Here is a 19736-nt window from a genome sequence, read left to right on the forward strand (position 1 = left end):
GAGACGCTGTGGCGGGGCCTGAGAAGGCCGGAGACCGCGGGGCAAACGGGGGGAGGAGGAGAAGTACACCCTCTGATAGAAGCGGGAACCTCCTGCTGAGGTCCGAGCAGAAAAGCTGCGTGGGGCTCGGATATTGGCATGAGAAGAAGGCGTGGCCTGGAAGGGGAGCGCTTCCTGTTCCTCCTGCGGGAGAACGCTCGTACGGCCTCGCAGCCGGAAAGAGCTTTTCGCGGGCTTTCCAACTGCCCGAAAATTCCGCTCCCCCCTCCCAGCAACAGTGACTCCGCGCTTTTCGGCCCGCCCGCCGGACTCTGCGCACGCGCGTCGGGCAGGGGTGGGGCGCGTGGCCGCGGCGTTGCGGGGCGGGGAGGGGCGAGCCAATCAGGGGATTCATTTCCGGGTGGCGCGGGCGCCATTTTGTGAGGAGGGATATAAACGGGCGCTAGGGCCGGCTGCCCGCCCAGTTGTTTCTTTGGTGGGGTCGGCTGCTTTCTCGCGTTTCCCCCCAACCCCGTCCGGCCTCGCCCAGCGTTTCCACGCGGAAGCCAACTGCCAGAGGCGCGGCGCGGCGTCGAGCCGGGCGAGTGTGAGGAAACCGCCGCCTCAGCCGAGCGCGCGGGCCCGCCCAGGGCGTTAGTTTTCGGCGCGCAGTCGCGGCCCCCGGCCGGCTCTCCAGGGCCATGAGTTACGGTCGCCCGCCTCCCGATGTGGAGGGCATGACCTCCCTCAAGGTGGACAACCTGACCTACCGCACCTCGCCCGACACCCTGAGGCGCGTGTTCGAGAAGTACGGGCGCGTCGGCGATGTGTACATCCCGCGGGACCGCTACACCAAGGAATCCCGCGGCTTCGCCTTCGTCCGCTTCCACGACAAGCGCGACGCCGAGGACGCCATGGACGCCATGGACGGGGCGGTGCTGGACGGCCGCGAGCTGCGGGTGCAGATGGCGCGCTACGGCCGACCCCCGGACTCGCACCACAGCCGGCGGGGCCCGCCGCCCCGCCGCTACGGGGGCGGCGGCTACGGACGCCGGAGCCGCAGGTGAGCGGGCCGGGGGCCGCGGGGGCGCGGGCGGGGGGCACAAAGGTCCGCGTGGACACGTGGCGGCGGCTGGCGGGCTCGGGGCCGCGGCGGGCGGCGGGGGAAATGGCGCCCGGGCGGCGGGCGGCGCGGTAATGGCGGCGGGGCGGGCGCAGCACGCGGGCGGGGCGCGGCCCTCGAGCCCCGATGGCCGCCCTGACGCCCGGCCCGTCCGCCCGCAGCCCTCGGCGGCGCCGCCGCAGCCGCTCCCGGAGTCGGAGCCGCTCCAGGTCCCGCAGTCGCTCCCGCTACAGCCGCTCCAAGTCTCGCTCCCGCACTCGCTCGAGGTCGCGGTCCACGTCCAAGTCCAGGTCGGCGCGAAGGTCCAAGTCCAAGTCCTCGTCGGTGTCCAGGTCTCGCTCGCGCTCCCGGTCCCGCTCCCGGTCCCGGAGTCCGCCGCCCGTGTCCAAGAGGGAGTCCAAGTCCAGGTCGCGCTCCAAGAGCCCCCCCAAGTCTCCCGAGGAGGAAGGAGCGGTGTCCTCTTAAGCGAATGGTAATGTCGGGGGGATCCGAGGCGCACGGCCCGAACTCAGAGCTGGGGTGTGTAGGAGCTTGTGGCGATCCGTGTTAGTGTAAGTGCGGCTCCCGATGTCGGGGAGCAGCTTTGGGAGAGATGCTGAAGAGAGGGGTCTGCAGAGAGGATGTGCGGAAAGCTTAGATAATAATGGCTGTTTCGTAAACTGTTTGAGACCTATTAATGAAAATGACTATTTCTTGCTGTTTTTATCCAACGTCTGCATTTTCCCCTTTAAAGCTGCGGTCTCCTGTTTGATAAAAGAATATTGGCCAGTATTGCAGATTTTAACTGATTTGGCTGATCCTCCAGGGACCAGTTTCTGTGGGCGTGTATTGGAGCAGGTTTGTCTTTAAATGTTAAAGATGCACTATCCTCTTAGAGAGAAGGATCAGTTCAACTATTGTTGTACTGACTGGGACTTCATATTCTAATGGATGTGGCAAACGAATTGCGAAAAGAAGCAATGAACTTTTGGAACCCCCAAAAAGTTTACAGGTATCGCACTGGGTGGGGAAAGGATAGTGTGTCTTTAACTCTCGAATTGTTTGGTCCTATTTTTTAAAAGGAAAGGGCCCTAAGTAGCTCAGATATTAAAGCTTTATTCTCAATTGCCAAATGTTTCATTTAAAGACTAAAAATTTATCTTAAAATAGACTGATTTTCTGATTTCAAGTTTTTCTTTGGATACCGTCCTTTTTTTTTTTTTTTTCCCTTTTTTTCCCCCCCTTTTTCCTTTTTCTTTTTTCCCTCCCTTATATCATTTTTCACCTTGGTTATTTGGCCAAGATTACATAAACACAAATTTGTAAAAGCGGATGGTAGCCTTTGTGAAAATTTCCTAATTGGGCCTTTAAAAAACTGATAATGGCTGGGTGGAACCTTTCCGTAACCTACTTGTTTCACCAGAGCCTTAGTAAGTACATGCCTGAAACTGAAACCATGTGCACTTTCGGTAGCTTCATTGTAATGGAAGGTAAACTGAACTTTTTTCTTTTCAAACCTAGATGGGTCAGCAAGCAACCTAACAGAAGACTTGGGGGCAAAGGACCACATACTCAGTCCATCGAAGAGTCACTTGGAACAAGCAACTGGCTATTGAAAAGGTTATTTTGTAACATTTTGTCTAACTTTTTACTTGTTTTAAGCTTTGCCTCAGGTGGCAAACTTCATTTTATGTGCCATTTTGTTGCTGTTATTCAAATTTCTTGTAATTTAGTGAGGTGAACGACTTCAGATTTCATTATTGGCTTGGATATTTGAGGTAAATTTTCCTTTTGTTTATATAGTGCTGACTTTTTTTGTTTGAAATTAAACAGATTGGTAACCTAATTTGTGGCCTCCTGACTTTTAAGGAAACGTGTGCAGCCATTACATACAGCCTAAAGCTGTCAAGAGATTGACTCAACATTGCCTTCATTCCTTAAAATTAAAAACCTACAAAAGTCGGTGTAAATTTGTTGTATATGTTATTTACCTTCAGATCTAAATGGTAATCTGAACCCAAATTTGTATAAAGACTTTTCAGGTGAAAAGACTTGATTTTTTGAAAGGATTGTTTACCAAACACAATTCTAATCTCTTCTCTTGTGTATTTTTGTGCACTAGGCGCAGTTGTGTAGCAGTTGAGTAATGCTGGTTAGCTGTTAAGGTGGCGTGTTGCAGTGCAGAGTGCTTGGCTGTTTCCTGTTTTCTCCTGATTGCTCCTGTGTAAAGATGCCTTGTCGTGCAGAAACAAATGGCTGTCCAGTTTATTAAAATGCCTGACAACTGCACTTCCAGTCACCCGGGCCTTGCATATAAATAACGGAGCATACAGTGAGCACATCTAGCTGATGATAAATACACCTTTTTTCCCCCCTTCCCCCCAAAATGGTATATCCGATCATCTTCATGTATGAACTTAAAATATGGAAAATGTTAAGGAAGCAAAAATGGTTTGTAACTTTGTAAGTACTTATAACATGGTGTATCTTTTTGCTCATGAAAATTCTGTACTATAACCATTGTTTCTGTAGTTTAATTAAAACGTTTCCTTGGTGTTAGCTTTTCTCAGAATATGTCTTGGTGTTTTTTCCCTCCCCTTTATTTGAAAGACCTGTGCAATTACCTTGTGAATTGTTACTGACTGTACAGTATGAAAGTGATATGTGTAGTGTTGACTTTTTTCCCTAAGTTAAAATGGAAATGCCATTTCAGCACCCATAACCCCTAAAATCAATGCTCTAAGGTAGCAGTCTCTTGAGGTTGTGGGTACCCCCTTCTCTCTGCTTAATTTATGTCGTTTTTGAAGATCCCCCCCCAAAGAACAATCCAAGTCCCCCTTTTTAAAAAAAAACAGGTGTGTTAATTTTTGTTTTCATGGCTTTGTAACCTGTGAGTATTGTCTAGGTGACCCATCACAATCTTAAAGGCCAACAGATCTGACCATCGTCAAATTCAATGCTTGTACTCCCAAGAAGCAAAAGTGGTCTGAGTCTTAGTTGGCATGGCAGGTTGCTAATTAGTATTGACATTGTCTGAGAACAGCCTGTTATGTAGGTGTAATTCAGAGACTGTCCTTTGCTAAGGAGATGACCAGCATTTCAACAGTATGTCTTCCTGGGAGGGCAGATTCTGCTATATCTTCTTTGTCTGCATCAAAAGACTCCAGAGGAATGTGGACACATTTCATATCCCACTTGTAGAGCAAAGCTTCAAGTGACCAGTCAGCACTAAAAAAAAAATAAATTGTTTTTTAAAATCACGTTTTCCTGTTTTGCTTCAGATACATTTTCATTTTATCCTTTCAGTAGATACTGCATGAGTAAGGATTTAAGTTTCAAAAAAAAATTGAGAGTGAACCAGGATTATTCAGGCTTACCTTCTGACCTGGTAAGTGGACCACAATTGGACTTCGGGGTTTTTTTGCATCAAAAAGTAGACTGTAGTTAAGATGTCTTCAAAATCTGGGAAGAAAAGACTTCTTAAATGGACTTAAACTTAGGTCATCTCTCCAGTCAAATTTACTACTGAAGACCAAAAAAGGTTTACCTTCTGGTTCAAAGAACACATCAGATGCAAGTATAATATCTTGTGATGGTAGAGCCAGAAGATCCTGAGACACATGGCCCCACGTCAGTCCTAGGACGCGTACCTGTGGCAGGTCATTCATTTCACAGCTTTGCTGGCAGATTTCTAGACAGTGAGGCAGCTCTGAACTGTCCGACAAGATTACTTCAGCACCACATTTTGCAGCCATAATTCCTGGAAGGCTCACTCCAGCTCCAATCTAATACATTTAAAAAACAGCATTCCAAGTTCTGCTTAACCATTGCAGGGAATTTGGGGGCATAGTTTCCATAAGTACAGAGTTGATTAGCTTGTCCCATCTACAAAAGGTGCTGTAATTACATTGCGTTCCCATATGAAGCTTTAAGCTTTTCGATTTGTAGAAAATACTTGAGATTCCTCTTATGGGGTGGGAAGGTTAAGTCCCACACAGGGCCCTGCATTCTGCAACTGACTATGACTTCCAACCTTCATGGTACCTGGCAGCTCCATTGCTCAATGTGCCCTAGGCAGTTTGGGACACTTTGTCATTTTCAGTTCTCTTATAGTCTATAAAGGAACTCCTAATTATACAGAACATTGTGTCTCTAGAAGCCTGATGGGTGACTTGCATGCACACCTGGCCATTATGGTTGTTAGTACCAATTTTTACTGCTTTTATGTGGCTATAACCGGACAGGTCTGCAACAGGACTTTCTGCAGAGGGGACTTTCCAGTTGGGCCTTCAAAGTGACAAGGTCTTTAGCGTGCTAAGTAAGGAATGACCAAGTAATACCTTTATAAGTATTCTCCCTATTTAAAATGCAATTTCCAGTTCTGAGCCTGAGCTTGGAGATTCTCAGTCTTTCCTGAATGTTTTCAAATTGCCACTGTTCAGGGTCAGAAGTATGCTAAGTACTCTCACATCCCTCACATGGTTTTGCAAAAGTTAAGAGGTTACTAAGTTTTGGGTTTGTCCTCAGCCTTAAGATTTAAGCCTTGTACCATTTATGCAAACTTAACAAAAGTTTTTCTCCAAGCCTTTAGCAGTCTTAAGTCAGGTGGAGTGATGAGAAAGAGTTTGGGAAAGGACTATTGTATGAGAAAATGCATGTGTCACAGTAGACCCCAGATGACCCTGTTGGGACACCCTGAAAAGATAGTCTTAATGACTGCTTCCGTACCAAGATTGTGTGGAATTAGTCAACGGGCTTCACTTAGAATAAAGGTCAGCATAATGTAAAGGGCCAGATGACATTTTAGTCTCCGTGGGACTCCCGTGCTCTCTGGTGCACGTGGTTTTTAAAAACAATTTAAAACATAAAAAGCATCCTTAGCTCACATGACTTACAAGCTGGCAAATCACTTGATTTAAAAATCTTTAACAAAAGTCAGTAACAAGCACATAGACAAATCTGAACCCAGCATTTTCGAAGACTCAAGAGCACTTGTACCTCTAGGACAGCCTTGCCTGGCAGAGATCTTCTGTGAAACCATAGGTACTGAGCCAAGACCACCGCACAGGGCCAAACATACATTCCATATTCGAGATGCAGCACCTGAAAAGAATTTTTTGTATGCCAAAAATAACTCATCTGCTGACAGTTGTAATATTTATTTTCAGAGGAATCAGAGTGCCCGACACCCGGCATCTATCACAAAAATGACAATTCCCTGCTGTCCAGTTCACATCCCATGGGGTTTATAAAATTGCAATACGGTGTGATAAGCACGCTTCATACACTCATTCACTCAATAAGCATTTATCCAGGGACTGCGTTGTTTAGCGGGCTAAGTACGTAACTAGGTTATCACGGAATACATACATAGACACATACATACCCTATGGGAAAAGATAAGTCACAAGTAAGCACATACATTTTTAGCTGGAGATAATGTTAACAAAATCTAGTGAGAGAGTAGTGGGGGCAGCGAGGGGTGGAGACAGCGACCACAGGTGGCTGTCCTAGATACGAGTCTGGCAAGGGTCCTGAAGCAGGAACTAAAGTCTCTGGCTGAAGTACAGACGGCACTGACGGCAGGGGCATGGGGGCTGGGAGGCAGGGTTGTGGTAGTACTGAGGTCAGTGGGATAACATGGATCAGAACTGGGGGGTTACAAGGCCACGGGAAAATTAGCTTTTATTTTAAGTACAGTTAATGTATCAGAAGGGGGTGCCTGGGTGGCTCAGTGGGTTAAGCCTCTGCCTTCGGCTCAGGTCATGATCTCAGGGTCCTGGGATCAAGCCCCAAGTCGGGCTCTCTGCCTACTTGTGATCTGTGAAATAAAATCTTAAAAAAAAAAAGTATCAGAGGGTTACAATCACAGGCATAATCTGGTATGCTGATGGAAAACAATGAGGCCAGAAAGACATTCCAGAAGTTTGAGAGGAGCTCAGTCCTGGAGTTGGGAAGGCAAGCAGCTTACACAGCCTTTGGAAAGATACAGAATTCTGAGACAGCACAGTATTTAGGGATGCAAAATAACGGCTCACACCTTTGGAATGAGCCTGCCTGAGTTCAAAAGCCAGATGTGTAACTTACCAGCCGTATGACCTCACCCATTACTTAACCTGTCTATGCTGCAGTTTCCTCACCTGCAAAACACTATCTCATACCGTGACTTGTGAGACTCCATGCAAACTGCTTAGTACAGTGCCAGGCACAAAATAAGCAAAGCGAGCAGTTATTAAACTGCAAAACTGAAAATCTTTCTGTTTTCTAGAGCAGAGGGTGCTGCTAGTGGACTGGTTGGGAAGGGGGCTGAAGCCGTGGAAGCATCAAAGGTGAATTCACTCAACAAAAAGAGCAGTGCCTTGCCACTGGTTCTAAGTGTAGGGAAGCAGCGTGAATAAAATGCCTGCCCTGAAAGATCTGACGCAGGATATCCTCCTCACAGAATACTGCTAAAATCGAAACACTGCAACGTCCAAGTGCTTTGCAAAACCGGACGCATAATGTATTACTGCTACTATTACTGAGGGTTTGGGGACAGCCGTGAGCTGAAAGGAACAAGTGAGTGCCAACCCAAGAAACTGTATTTGGAAAGTGAGGGTGGAGTCCCCCGTCTTGGATAAAGCTGAATTAAGAAGCCCTTCAACAAGATCAAAGAAAATACTTGGGTGTCAAAAATGCCACCTTTCTGGCAGGAAATATTCGATGTGGAAAGCCCTTCTCGTGGCAGGGTCCCCAAGTTTCTTCCTTAAAGACTGCCAAGAGCTTCAGGCCCCAAACCTTCCCGCCCTGAGGTCCATCCTAAGGCAGGGTAGCCGCCAAACCTCGCTCCACCCCTCCCAGCCCCTCCAGGCCGGCTGGGAGCGTCTCCTGCCCCGGGCGTCTCCGCAAAGGACCGGAGACGCACGCACCTGCGGGACGCTGACCTCCAGCACGGCCCCCTCGGCCCCCAGGCCCGGCTCCTCCGAGAATCGAAAGCGCTGGGCCCGGACTTCATGCCCTCGGAGGCCACGCTTGTCCAGGGGGGAGTCGGGGGTTCCCCGACGGGCCGGGAACGGCGAAGAGCGCCGGGCTGCCAGGCTGCGCGCGCGCGGGAAACCCCTGGCCGACGGGGCCGCCTCACGGGCGCTACGCTGCCCTACTGGGTCGCTTTAACTCGACTGCAAAGGCGGGGAAGGCACCGCTCCAGCGGGCGACGACGTGGCCGCGAGGTGAGAAGACGCCGGACGCCAGGCAAAAGAGACACGGAAAACAGGTGGCCTCGGCGACTTGCACGCCGGAAACGGGCCGCCGGGTAAGGGACCCACGCCCGGAAGTGACGCGCACACCGGAAGCGGGCGCAGGAGGGGCGGGGCCGCAACGAGGCGGCTCCTCGATCGGCGCGACCTTCCCAACATGGCGGAGAGCCGGCGAGTGTGAGGGCGGACCCCGGAGGTGCCCGAGCCAATGGCTCACCGCGAGAGGCCGGGGGGCGGGGAAGACGGCAGCCGCGTGCCCAACCCGAGGCCCGGGAGGTGGTTGGGGAGTGAATTTTCTGGAAGGCGACTTTAAAGGCGCCGGGCCAGGGCGAAGGGCGTTTGGGTGCCGCCGCTGCAGCCGCTGTCCGGGCAGGGGAGGGGTGCGTTGGAAGCAGGAAGCGAGGCGCGCCGAGGTCGTCGCGGGAGCAGCTGGTGACCCCCGGAGGATGAACCACAAGAGCAAGAAGCGGATCCGCGAGGCCAAGCGTAGTGCGCGGCCGGAGCTCAAGGACTCGCTGGACTGGACCCGTCACAACTACTACGAAAGCTTCTCGCTGAACCCGGCGGCCGTGGCGGTGAGTGGGCCGGGGTCGCGGGCTGAGGCCGGGCACGGGCACCTCCGGGCGGCTGCGCGACTCCCCCGGCGTCCAGCGCGGCACCCCCGAGTTCCGATGGGCTCATCCGCACCCCGCGGAGGTCGGGGTCATCGGGGCCGGGTTCCAGGGCGGGCCTCCTTCCTCCCGCGCCGCCGCCGCCGCCTGCCTGCTGGGCCACCTGGAGGCTGGCGCTTTCGGCGATCCCCACAGGCAGGACTGTCGCCCCTTGACCCCTTTGGGCGGTGCGGCCCCGGGGACTCGACTGTGGAGGCCCACGAGTGGGAGATGCGAAGCCCCCTTCCCGTGGTGGGGCGGCGCTGGGTGCGACGTGTCAGTGCACACGCAGGTCCTTGTTCCTCCTCTCCTCCCCCACCCCCAAAATAAGCCAGGAAAAGAATCTGGCTTCTTAGGTATGTCGTTGCTAATTGGTCCTGGGGGACGCCCTTTGCTGCCGCTGGACTTTTTTTTTTTAACTGGATAGGTCTTTTCTGGTTCCTTCAGGATAACGTGGAAAGGGCAGATGCATTACAGCTGTCGGTGGAAGAATTCGTGGAGCGATATGAAAGACCGTACAAGCCCGTGGTTCTGCTGAATGCCCAAGAGGGCTGGTCTGCGCAGGAGAAGTGGACCCTGGAGCGCCTAAAAAGGAAGTACCGTAACCAGAAGTTCAAGTGCGGCGAGGATAATGATGGCTACTCGGTGAAGATGAAGATGAAGTACTACATCGAGTACATGGAGAGCACTCGGGATGACAGCCCCCTTTACATCTTTGACAGCAGCTATGGTGAACACCCCAAAAGAAGGAAACTTCTGGAAGATTACAAGGTGCCCAAGTTCTTCACCGATGACCTCTTCCAGTATGCTGGGGAGAAACGCAGGCCCCCTTACAGGTAAAGTACCTCGCGGTGAAGCCCTTACAGTCTCACGTAGGGCAGTATGTCACCTGAGCTCGGTCGGCTAACCTTTTTCCATAACAGTGAGTGGTTCTCTTTGGCTGCACATGGAATTTACTTAGTGGGTTATTGCTGTCTGCCCAGATCCTACGGCCACAGACTGGTTTCACTGGTCTGGATGGCCACCTGGCCATCAGGATTTCTGAAGGCGCCCCAGGTGACTCAAACACGCTACCACAGTTAAGCCACTGGTCTTTAGAGGAAATTTTAATAGTTAAAGCTCAGTAGGAGTAAGCCACATCAGTCTTTGTTTGTTTGTTTTTTTCCTTTCTGTTACAGAGCATTTCAGGCATGATTCATTTAGCGTTTCTGTATAGCAGGGTTTATGTAGTCTCTGAAATAAAGAGTATAAGACTAAAAACTCGCTCTTTGGTAGTATGTGTGTACAGTTGAATTACCTTTCATATCTCGGACATTTCCATTCCATTAGATGGTTTGTGATGGGGCCACCGCGCTCTGGAACTGGAATTCACATCGACCCTCTGGGAACCAGTGCCTGGAATGCCTTAGTTCAGGGCCACAAGCGCTGGTGCCTGTTTCCTACCAGCACGCCCAGGGAACTCATCAAGGTGACCCGTGAAGAAGGAGGGAACCAGCAAGATGAAGCTATTACTTGGTTTAGTATCATTCATCCCCGGACACAGCTTCCCACCTGGCCACCTGAATTCAAACCCCTGGAAATCTTACAAAAACCAGGAGAGACTGTCTTTGTACCAGGTATAGACGAACTAAGAGGAAGTACATTCTTTGATTTCAGTTATTTGTCATTTCCGAGCACAAGTGTATCTAGGAGTCAAAGAGAACCGTCTGCTTGCCGACTGTAAATGAACTGACCGCTGCCCAGCTCGGACAGTGATGGGCTGCTGTCCACATCTCTTATAACCTACATACATAATGCGTGTTGATAAATTCTTTGTATGTAAAGATTCTACTCACCTTCTTTGCGTAGTAGCAATCTTGTGTGTCTGTGGATAAACTGTGACTTGTTCTGTAAATTGGGTTTTTAATACGGTGTAACATTGGCTCACTTCAGACTTAAGCGTTGAAAGTGAGGGTGTTTAATACTGGAGGTAGGTGTTCTCCTCCTAGGAGCTGAAAAACTTGCTGCCTTTCCAGTTTCAATCCCAGGTTTGGACTCACAGGGGTCAACACACTTTTCCTGTAAAAGGCAGAGAATAAATATTTTAAGTGCTGTGGGCCGGACTGGGTCTATTCCAGCAGCTCAGCTCTGCCTGTGGAGCAGGAAGGCAGCCACAGGCAATCCGGAAATGAACAGGCATGGGCTGTGCTCCAGTAGAACCTTCCACAAATAGGTTGTGATTTCTGAATCCGGAGAAGCATTGACCAGTCCGGATCTCCTGTCTCTGAGTCTCTACCTGTCTCGCCTGTAGATCGGTAGATAGGAACCCTCTGTTCACCAAGCTTATGTTTGTGATCGTGCACAGAAGCAAACCCTGTTTAACTGTTTCTTTGTTGGGTTTCAGGAGGCTGGTGGCACGTTGTCCTTAACCTTGACACCACCATTGCCATCACGCAGAATTTTGCCAGCAGCACCAACTTCCCTGTTGTATGGCACAAGACGGTAAGAGGGCGACCAAAGTTATCGAGGAAATGGTATAGGTGAGAGACTTTTTTTTTTTTTTCCTTATTTTCACTTTGTTCCAATTCATACCCCAGAGGTGAAATGGAAAGAGTTCACTGCTGCAGTGACGTGTGCTGATCTTAGGCTGGGAGAGCTGGGGCAGAGGAGAGTGGGTCCGAGGTCAGGGCTAGTTCTCAGGATGCTTGCCAGCCTCCAGGTGACAGGGTAAGACTCTGCATGTTTGATCAGTCAGTCAAAACATGGCCATAATTGGGATTGGTTCTTGTTTTCTGTTTTTTGTTTTGTTTTATTTTCTGTTTTTTGGTCCCCCCCCCGCCCTCCCCCGCCAAAGCTAGCGGTAGCAAAGGAAGCCATTTTGTTTGGGTTGTATTTTGGTTTTTTCTTTTTCTTACTGAGAAGCATTATTCCCCTTTAAACTTAATACCTTCAGTTCTTGTGAGTGAGGTGACTGCCCTGGAGACTTAGCTCCTCTGTTTATCCACAGAACAGATACAGCACGGGCAGCGGCAGTGCAAGCCACCCCCAGCCACCCCGTGCCACTGTGTCCCAACCCTGACCTGGAGGGACCAGCTCTCGGGGTAAGAGAGGGATCCTGGCTTGGTCAGTGCTCAGCCTCCCTGCTGAGAGGGCCAGCAAGGGTGGTGGCTTCGTTCTCCCCGGACTCTCAGGCACTTAAGGCCCACTGACGCCATCCCGTCGGCCGCTGTGTGCTGGGATTTGGTCATCTTAAAGGCCTGACCACGCAGCTGGTCTCTTGTCCCAGCTTAGAGTGGATGCCGAGATCAGGCCCCTGTGGGGAGGGCTGCTTCCTCCGAAAGTCCGGTCCAGTTTTATCTTCGAGTGAGGGGGACCCTCTCTGTTGCTTGCCTCGTCTTCTTTCTCGCAAACCTAATTGTTGCTCCTCTTACGAATGGAACGTAACCAAGCCCGACTGCGGTCGCTCAGTGCTGTGTCGTGGAAAGGAAGGGTTTGAAAGAAGTTAGCTAGGAATGGTTCAGGAAAAAACGGAAGAGAGACGCTTTCTCCCAGGTGGAAAAAAATCAGTGGCTAACTCGGGGCAACCCGGCCTCACGTCGGCAGCACGGCTGGCTCGTTGGCGTGCGAAGGTCGCAGTAACTCGCGTGCAGCTAGTCCGCCTTCCAGAAAAGCCTGGGCAGCACGTTAGAGCTTCTGTTCCCAGCCTGCGGATCCGCGCGGCCTCACCACGGCCCAGCGCCCATTCTGAGCCAAGGCGCCCGCCCTTCGCAGGTGCCTCCGAGAGAGACAGGCCTCAGCTTTGAGTCCGGGTTACTGCGCGCGGTGTCGCCGCCGCTCCCAGCACTGGGAACGATGTTTCTTGTCTCCCAGGATCTTGAAGCAAGAGCACCCCGAGTTGGCGGTGCTGGCTGACTCCGTCGACCTGCAGGAGTCCACGGGGATCGCCTCCGACAGCTCCAGCGACTCCTCCAGCTCCTCCAGCTCCAGCTCGTCCGACTCGGACTCCGAGGTGAGGCCCCGCTTCCTGGAACCCAGGCCTGCAGGGCAGGTCCCCCTGGGAACCTCCTGCCCAGGACGGGGAAAGGGGTGAACATTCTCCCGCTTTGTTCCAAGAGTTAACAACTGCCACCATTCCTGCCGGGTGGTGACTTTTGTCCATGTTATAGCCTGGCACGTGTGCGTGTGCGTGTGCATTCGCACGTGTGTGTGCACGCGTGTGAACTCATGCGTTGTTGGCAGTAACTTGAGGAGATAAAAGGGGTATTGGGGGATTGCGTTAAGTGAATGGCCAAGGGCCGCCCAGCTCGTGAACAGCAGTGTGGGGCTCCAGACTTGGAGCGCTGTCACCTCACAGCCGGCGGTGACAGTTGTCCATGTGAGTGTAAATTGTAAGCCTGGAAGCTCCCCGAATTCGGTGGCTTGTTAGAAGCTGACATCATTTTGGGGAAGAGGAACCTGGGCCCTCACTGGATGGAATTTCTCTCGGAGCGCTTTGCATAATCTGGGGATACGGTGTCTTGCAGGGGCCAGGGGCGTGGGGGAACAGTATCAGCGCCGGACTTCTTGTGTCCTTCTTGGGGTCTGCCTGGATGCAGCCAAATGGCGTCACGCAGTCTCAGGGTGCTGATGCGTGTCTCGATTTCGAACAGCCCTCCCACTGGCAAGCCCTGGGGGGACACCTGGCATGTGAGGGAGGTCGTAGCGTCCGGGGGCCAGAAACCCCCGAGGGAGAAGGCGGTGCGCACCGTGCTGCGGAGCTGTCGTCCGTGGCTGCTTCGCTTCCTGGAGGACTCGGGTGACATTCGTGCTGCCTCCGGAGGCCGGAGGTTTATTCACAGACAGAAGGGGTTGCATCTGGTTGACTTCCTGGTTTTTGCCTCCTCCCGCCCTCCCGTGCAGTGCGAGTCGGGGTCTGAAGGCGACGGGACGATGCACCGCAGGAAGAAGCGGAGAACGTGCGGCATGATGGGCAACGGGGACACCACCTCCCAAGACGACTGTGCGAGCAAAGAGCGCAGCTCCTCCAGGTGACCGCACGCGGCTGCTGTCTCTGTAGGAAGGCGTGCGCGGGCGAGGCCAGGGCCCCGGGGAGGGCTGCCTTTTGGATCTGCAGACAAGGGGAGGGCCGGAGAAAGCCCGAGAACGAGCACGCCCTTGGAATAGGAGTCCATTCACTTAGCGTTTGCTCCAGTAGCTTCTGCCTCCGCTCCTGACGCAAAGTCAGCTACTGACGCAAAGTCACGTGGCTTATTTTACGCATAAAGGCAAGGATCTGTGCGGATGGTGCCAAGGAAACTTTTAACGTTATTTAATAAAAATTCAAACCATTTTATATCTTTGCAACTTCTGTCCTTGGAGAATCCCAGAGCCTCCCCTTGTGGCAATTCCTGTGGTGTTGTGGGAAGGCAGCGACTCGACTGCCCCCAGGCCCTCGATGGGGAAGAGATGGTTGCGGCAGTCGGGTCGGCCCGAGAGCAGGTCCCCGATGTCTCCCGGGAGCCAGAGGGGTGGCCTCCTGCCTTCTCCCCCGCTTGCCCTTGTCACTTGGAGTGCTCACACCACGTGAGACAGCCGTGAAGAGCTCCAATTTTCTCGAAGGTCTTCATCACGTCTCCCACGTTTGTTTGTTTGAACCAGATGGGATCTAATTGAGCTCAGATTTAACTCAGAGTCAGTAAGGTGACCTCTGCCGGCACATGCCCTCACGGTGGACACGCTGTGGGCTAAACTGAGGTTCAGGTACAGAGCCTCTTCTCACGTGCGAGTCCTGATGTGTCTGACGGTGGCGGTAAGCGGGGGAGGGGGTTTCGGGGAGGTAGTTCAGGACGGAAGCTCGGGGGACCCTAAGTGTCTGGGGGCCTGGCTTGCCATGGGTGACGTTGCTGTTGCGCTGTTCGTATCTCTGAGCAGCTGGGTGTTTCCTCAACGTGTGTTGTTAGCAGAGTGGCGGACCCACAGGCCTTGCTGTTTGTTCACGGTGGAATTCCAGAAGCTCAGGTGTCCTAGTGGCGTGAATTGAGCTAGACTCTGCCTTTCCCAACCAGATTGCCCTCTTCACAGCCACCGTTCGATTTCTCCTCTTGCTTTTCTGGGGTGTTTCTGTCGCTGTAGACCCCCCCTGACCCCACCTGTTCAGCAGTTACTCAGAAAAAGTTTTAGGGTCAGCCCTGCCCTGACTTGCATGTGGGGTCTTGGGGTTCTGCTTTAACGTGTCCTTCCAGCTTCGTACCTGCCATGCTGTCTCCACGCTGCTGACAGGCGGTTGTGCTTTCCTTGGCAGGATTAGGGACACTTGCGGAGGCCGGGCTCACCCCTGAGCCAATGCAGAGACTCTCCCTGAGGTGGCTCCTGTGTGCGCTGTGGGCGGCCGCCCGACTCAGTTTTCACATCTCCTGCTCCCACCTTCTCCTTTGTCTCCTTTGAATTCGGATCATCCTTCTCTGGTCCAAGCTTCTGTCTTCGGTCAAATGCTGTTCTTACCACTTGCTAAGAGTAGAGGGTCGAGAAGTTTCAGAGCTCAGTGAGACCCGAAACACTGACGGCCGGCGCGCTGCGGGGCCGGGGGGGTCTGTGCTGTCCCCTCTAAGCCACGCTGCTCGACCTCGAGGCTGCAGGGCTGGGATCCTTCGAATGTCTCGCCGCGTCTGATTCCTCAGCGACACGGGTGAGGAGCCTCTGCTCTCCGGGGGCCGGTGGTCACCAGCAGGCCCCGGGGGGCGAGTGGATTTGGATTTGCGTCTGAGCCAATCGCGCGTAAAAAGTGCCACTCCAGCGCCACCCCCAATGTGTCACCGACCCAGCCAGCGTGGGCGGCGCCGCTCACCACCGTGAGCCGGGGCCTCAGACACGGGACCTTCTCGCCACCGCCAGACGGGCTCAGGAATTCCAGCAGCGTTTTCGTGCGGTGTGTTTTGGGGCAGGGATGACAGATCAGGGTTTCTGTTTAGAAACGGGAGGGGAAAGGTCCGGTGTGTGCTCCCCACAGAATTCGAGTTGTGCACAGGGCCCGCTTCCGGCAGATGGGTCTTTCTCCCCACGTGATCCGTAAAGGCAGAAGCTCTCGCTCTCTGAGAGACGTCACAGTCAGTGTCCCCGCTGGTTAGACCCGCAGATGCTAGGTGGGTGGCTTGGGCTGCACGTCGGAATAAACGCACACGTGGCGCTTCTGGTCTCGGGTATGTTGAGGCTTCTGAAGGCCTCTGGTATGAAGACTGGGGGTTGAGCAGCAGGTTCCATCTCTTGCCCTCTCAGTTGACCTGCTTGCCTTAACCTGACCCTAAATTCAGCTAAATTTAAATAAAAGTGAGAGGGCGTTTGTCAAGGATATGCCCAGTGAAAAGCACTGAGCAGCATGCCCTTTTCCGGGCGGGATGTAGGTAAGGACACGAACAGCCGGAGGGCGGCAGGAGCTGGCCCGGTGCATCCCAGGGGCGCACGGGAGCGGGTGTGCAGGCGGCCTGGAACTGTGGTGTTGCCTCCCTGGATCCTCCCTGACCATGGGTATAATCTGAGGAATCCAGGGCTCTTCTGTGCGAAGGTTATATTTTTAACAGACTGATGATTGTTTCTGGACCCTGGGTTGGTCACGTGGCTTGCCCCTAAGAGGCCCGTCCCCTACTTTGTCTGAGTTTTCTGCATTCTCAAATCCCGACCCAAAAACATGGCTGGGTTGGATGGAGAACGTCCATCATGTTTCTCAGCGTTGGCGCCTGTCACCTGCCCTCGGTGCCACTCCGCTTCCCCACCAGGCCCCCTGGGCTCAGACAGCCCTGCTTCCCTCCGTGTATTTTGGGGGTGAGGAAAATCAAACCCTGAACTCAACTCTTTGTGGTCATACCTGACTGGGGTTCCTCTGTCTCCTTTTTTAAAATGTTCGTGCTATTTTCTGAAACGCTTTTCTTCTGTACCCCAGTATCGCTGTCGGGTAGCACGCCTTCCTCTCTCATTCATATCAGCTTGTCTCTAAACGTCCGTGTAAAGAAAAGAAGCAAAACCAAAACTATTTGCCGCCAGGGGGCAGGATAGGACTCCTTCGCTGTGGCCGGGTGACACGGCAGAAGTTGGAATGGGAGAGACTAGCCTTCCTGAGAGGCCAAGGGTGATTCCTGTTTGACAAACAATGTCCAGAAAGAAGGGATCCAGCCCACCTGACAGGCCCACAGTCACCTCACCGGAGAGCATCCGGATCACACCGCTTATCTGCTGCCATTTGGTTCTTGCCACCCCACGAGTGACGCTGGGACAGTCCTTGTTTTAGCCAGGCCGGAGATTGAACACCTCGCACCCCGCCGCTGTCCCCTGTTGCAGTGGGCCACCCAAGCACACCGTTAGCGGAATGCAGCAGGGGGGAGGTGGGGAGCCGAGGGAGAGGAGGGCAGTGATGGCGGGGTGCTGTAGACCAGGCGGGCAGGGGGAACCCGGTCTGTTCTAACATTAACCGTTCACCCCACCTGGTCTGAGCCTCCTCCTCTGAGTGACATCAACAGTAGTAGGGATTTTTCTCCAACTGAAAAACCAGCAAGCTGGGGGTCCCTGGAAGAAGGACTCTTGGGTCCAAAACTACTGACAGGGACGAGCAGGGTCGAAGAAGACAGTGTGTGGCTCCGGGGCTTTGGGAGCGAGCACCAAAGACTTGACCACCAGCCTGAAGGACCCGGTGCTGCGCACGGGTGTCTCTGGGCTCATTAGCAGTGCTGGGATATTCAGGGGGACACCTTTGAGGGGAGAGCCACCCAGCCCAGGGATGTTGTTGCAATTTGGCTTAGGCTTGCAGACGCCCGTTTATGAATCATGCAAGTGTTCAGTCCGCGTTTGAGAGGCAGGCCCTGTTCTGGGGGCTGGCCATGCAGCTGGGGCAAGCGCAGGTCCCTCCCCTCGTGCAGCTGAAAGGCCGTGTGCCGTGCACGCTTCCCAAGGGTCACTGCTCAGGCTAGGTGGGGTCACACATCCGTTTCCATGACCAGAAAAGCAAGATGAGACCTTACTAAATACAAGTCTATGAGATACATCAAGTTATGGCCTCAGTATTTGGTTTTTCTCTGTATCAGCTACAGATATTTAAGCATCGGCAAGAAAGATGCTGGTGTGAGTGCTTTATGAACTTATTAGAGGTTCAGTCTGGTCGTGACATAGGATTTTAGACAAGAGTGTGGGACAGAATAGGAGTTTTGTGGGAAGTGTTGTAAAAAGTGCTTTTAGGACGTAGGCGTGTACGTGCACAGCTGTAGGTTCCTTGAATCGTGCATAGCGTTTCCACAAGGTGTTTTGTGGTGTGTGCTGGGTAGTGTGATGGTTCCCTGTGTGGTTTCTCCTCACACGCCCCCCTCCCTCCCTGCCTTCTGTGAAGATGTTCCACTGATGTTACATTATATGCCACAAAACGAGATGAACCTCGCGCCTTGGCACCCTCGGGTGGTGGCTCTCGACTCTGGTCTCATTGTTCAAAAACGTGAGGCATCTAGTCCTCCCTGAAAGTCCCATGAGAACTGGCCTGGCCTGCTATCTTCAAGGTGACTGGACGGTGCAGAAGAACTGGGACCATGCAGAGTCCTTGTGCCTCTGGCCGCTGCCACAGAGACACCCAGCAGCCCGCTCCGTCTGCTTCCGTCTCGCCGTGCGCTCCACCACGGGCTGCCTATGGCTCCGCCGTTTGATGGGTGGTTTTAACTTTCACTTGGATGAAACTTGTTCATCATTTTAAATAAAGCAACTTGGTTTGGAGTTGGGTTTTTTGCATTGTTTTGTTCTTGTTTCTTCTCATTATTCATCTGGTAGTAGATACAGAACGTAGCTAAGTTTGCACAATGGTCCCCCTTAAACGTGTACTTTCAAACAACGAAGGCAGGGACCAAAAAAGGAGGCCCACTTTGGCTGAAAGTCCCCTGGGGGTCAAAAGTCAGATAGGAGCCCCAATCCACATTTTATAGTTATGGGGCATTTTTCACCAGTCACCACTGAAATCCCTTTTGCTGGTACCCCTTACCATTATGTGAAGCACCAGGACTAAGCTCCCCCTCTTCCTGGAGGCCTGCTGGTCGTAACTGGAGCCCAGGAAGAAGCCTGAGCACATCCTTCTGCCGCCCATGTAAGCTGCACTCCATCTAGTTCCTGGCGTGCACCAGATACCAGCTCAGGCACTGGAATTTTTTCCAAAAAAGCAATAAATGTGTCCTAAGCAAAACCTGGCATCCTGTTTTTTCAACTGGTACCTGACAAACTTTGCCGTGTTTACTGGGAGGGGTAAAGACACAACTTTTTGGTTATAGCGTATCTATCTCAAACAAGTACAACGGAAGGAAGGATCTGGGGAAAAAGAAACAGCAGAATTCCCTTCATTCCACCCTCCTTACACGGGAAATACTCCAAGAGGAAAGGTCAGTTTGGGAGAATGTTATCCCAAGGCGCCTGGAGCTGAATTCCAGAAAGCGGCCTTTGGGGGGCAGCCACGTTACAGTGAGGCTTGCGTTGAAGGCTGCTGGGTGTTAGGGCCGGGCATTCCCCGCCAGGAGCTCGGGTGCTCCCGGAAGATGCTGCGGACGGGTCTGGAAGTGGCCCGGAGCAAGCCGGCTAACGTTTGGCTTTCGTCGCCTTACGGGCAGTCCAGTGCCACGGTTTAGGCGAGTCTTCCCGGCCGTCGGGGGCCTCGGCATCTCCCAGCCTGCGGTGCCAAAGTGCTGGACCTTCTGTACAGAGCGGAAATGATGCCGAAAATGACAGTAATCTAAGGGCGCCTGAGGAAAGAGCGTTTCGAGCTGGGTTTTCAAAACAAATCCAAGCGCAAGCGTCAGGCCT

General features: G+C 52.8%; 3 protein-coding genes across 6 annotated transcripts; 2 read left to right on the top strand and 1 right to left on the bottom strand.

Moving 5' to 3' along the window:
- Nucleotides 1-436: 436 nt before the first annotated feature.
- Nucleotides 437-3653, top strand: SRSF2 (serine and arginine rich splicing factor 2). 2 transcript variants are annotated; one of them, XR_006384499.1, is made up of 4 exons: nucleotides 438-1042; nucleotides 1264-1574; nucleotides 2603-2701; nucleotides 3204-3653. XR_006384499.1 is itself a non-coding variant. In XM_044247353.1 (3 exons), exons 1-2 carry the CDS (start codon nucleotides 681-683, stop codon nucleotides 1565-1567), a joined length of 666 nt encoding a protein of 221 aa, XP_044103288.1. In that variant the 5' UTR covers nucleotides 437-680; the 3' UTR covers nucleotides 1568-1574; nucleotides 1836-1939. The 2 variants fall into 2 exon arrangements, 1 of the variants encoding a protein (XP_044103288.1); XM_044247353.1 differs by lacking the exons at nucleotides 2603-2701; nucleotides 3204-3653 and adding an exon at nucleotides 1836-1939 and having other exon boundaries at nucleotides 437-1042.
- A 425-nt stretch (nucleotides 3654-4078) lies between these two features.
- On the bottom strand, nucleotides 4079-8217 carry METTL23 (methyltransferase like 23). Of its 2 annotated transcripts, XM_044247355.1 has the most exons (5): nucleotides 7990-8217; nucleotides 6080-6184; nucleotides 4629-4866; nucleotides 4459-4543; nucleotides 4079-4309 (listed from the first exon to the last, which is right to left on the bottom strand). In XM_044247355.1, exons 2-5 carry the CDS (start codon nucleotides 6161-6163, stop codon nucleotides 4144-4146), a joined length of 573 nt encoding a protein of 190 aa, XP_044103290.1. In that variant the 5' UTR covers nucleotides 6164-6184; nucleotides 7990-8217; the 3' UTR covers nucleotides 4079-4143. The 2 variants fall into 2 exon arrangements, with proteins under 2 accessions (XP_044103290.1, XP_044103291.1); XM_044247356.1 differs by lacking the exon at nucleotides 7990-8217 and having other exon boundaries at nucleotides 6097-6168.
- A 420-nt stretch (nucleotides 8218-8637) lies between these two features.
- On the top strand, nucleotides 8638-18665 carry JMJD6 (jumonji domain containing 6, arginine demethylase and lysine hydroxylase). Of its 2 annotated transcripts, XM_044247357.1 has the most exons (7): nucleotides 8638-8891; nucleotides 9414-9802; nucleotides 10296-10582; nucleotides 11350-11485; nucleotides 12816-12954; nucleotides 13845-13972; nucleotides 15226-18665. In XM_044247357.1, exons 1-7 carry the CDS (start codon nucleotides 8763-8765, stop codon nucleotides 15260-15262), a joined length of 1245 nt encoding a protein of 414 aa, XP_044103292.1. In that variant the 5' UTR covers nucleotides 8638-8762; the 3' UTR covers nucleotides 15263-18665. The 2 variants fall into 2 exon arrangements, with proteins under 2 accessions (XP_044103292.1, XP_044103293.1); XM_044247358.1 differs by lacking the exons at nucleotides 13845-13972; nucleotides 15226-18665 and adding an exon at nucleotides 11953-12046 and having other exon boundaries at nucleotides 12816-12948.
- The last annotated feature ends 1071 nt before the right edge of the window (nucleotides 18666-19736 follow it).

The sequence above is a fragment of the Neovison vison genome, chromosome 5, assembly GCF_020171115.1.
Source record: "Neovison vison isolate M4711 chromosome 5, ASM_NN_V1, whole genome shotgun sequence".
Lineage (NCBI taxonomy): Eukaryota > Metazoa > Chordata > Mammalia > Carnivora > Mustelidae > Neogale > Neogale vison.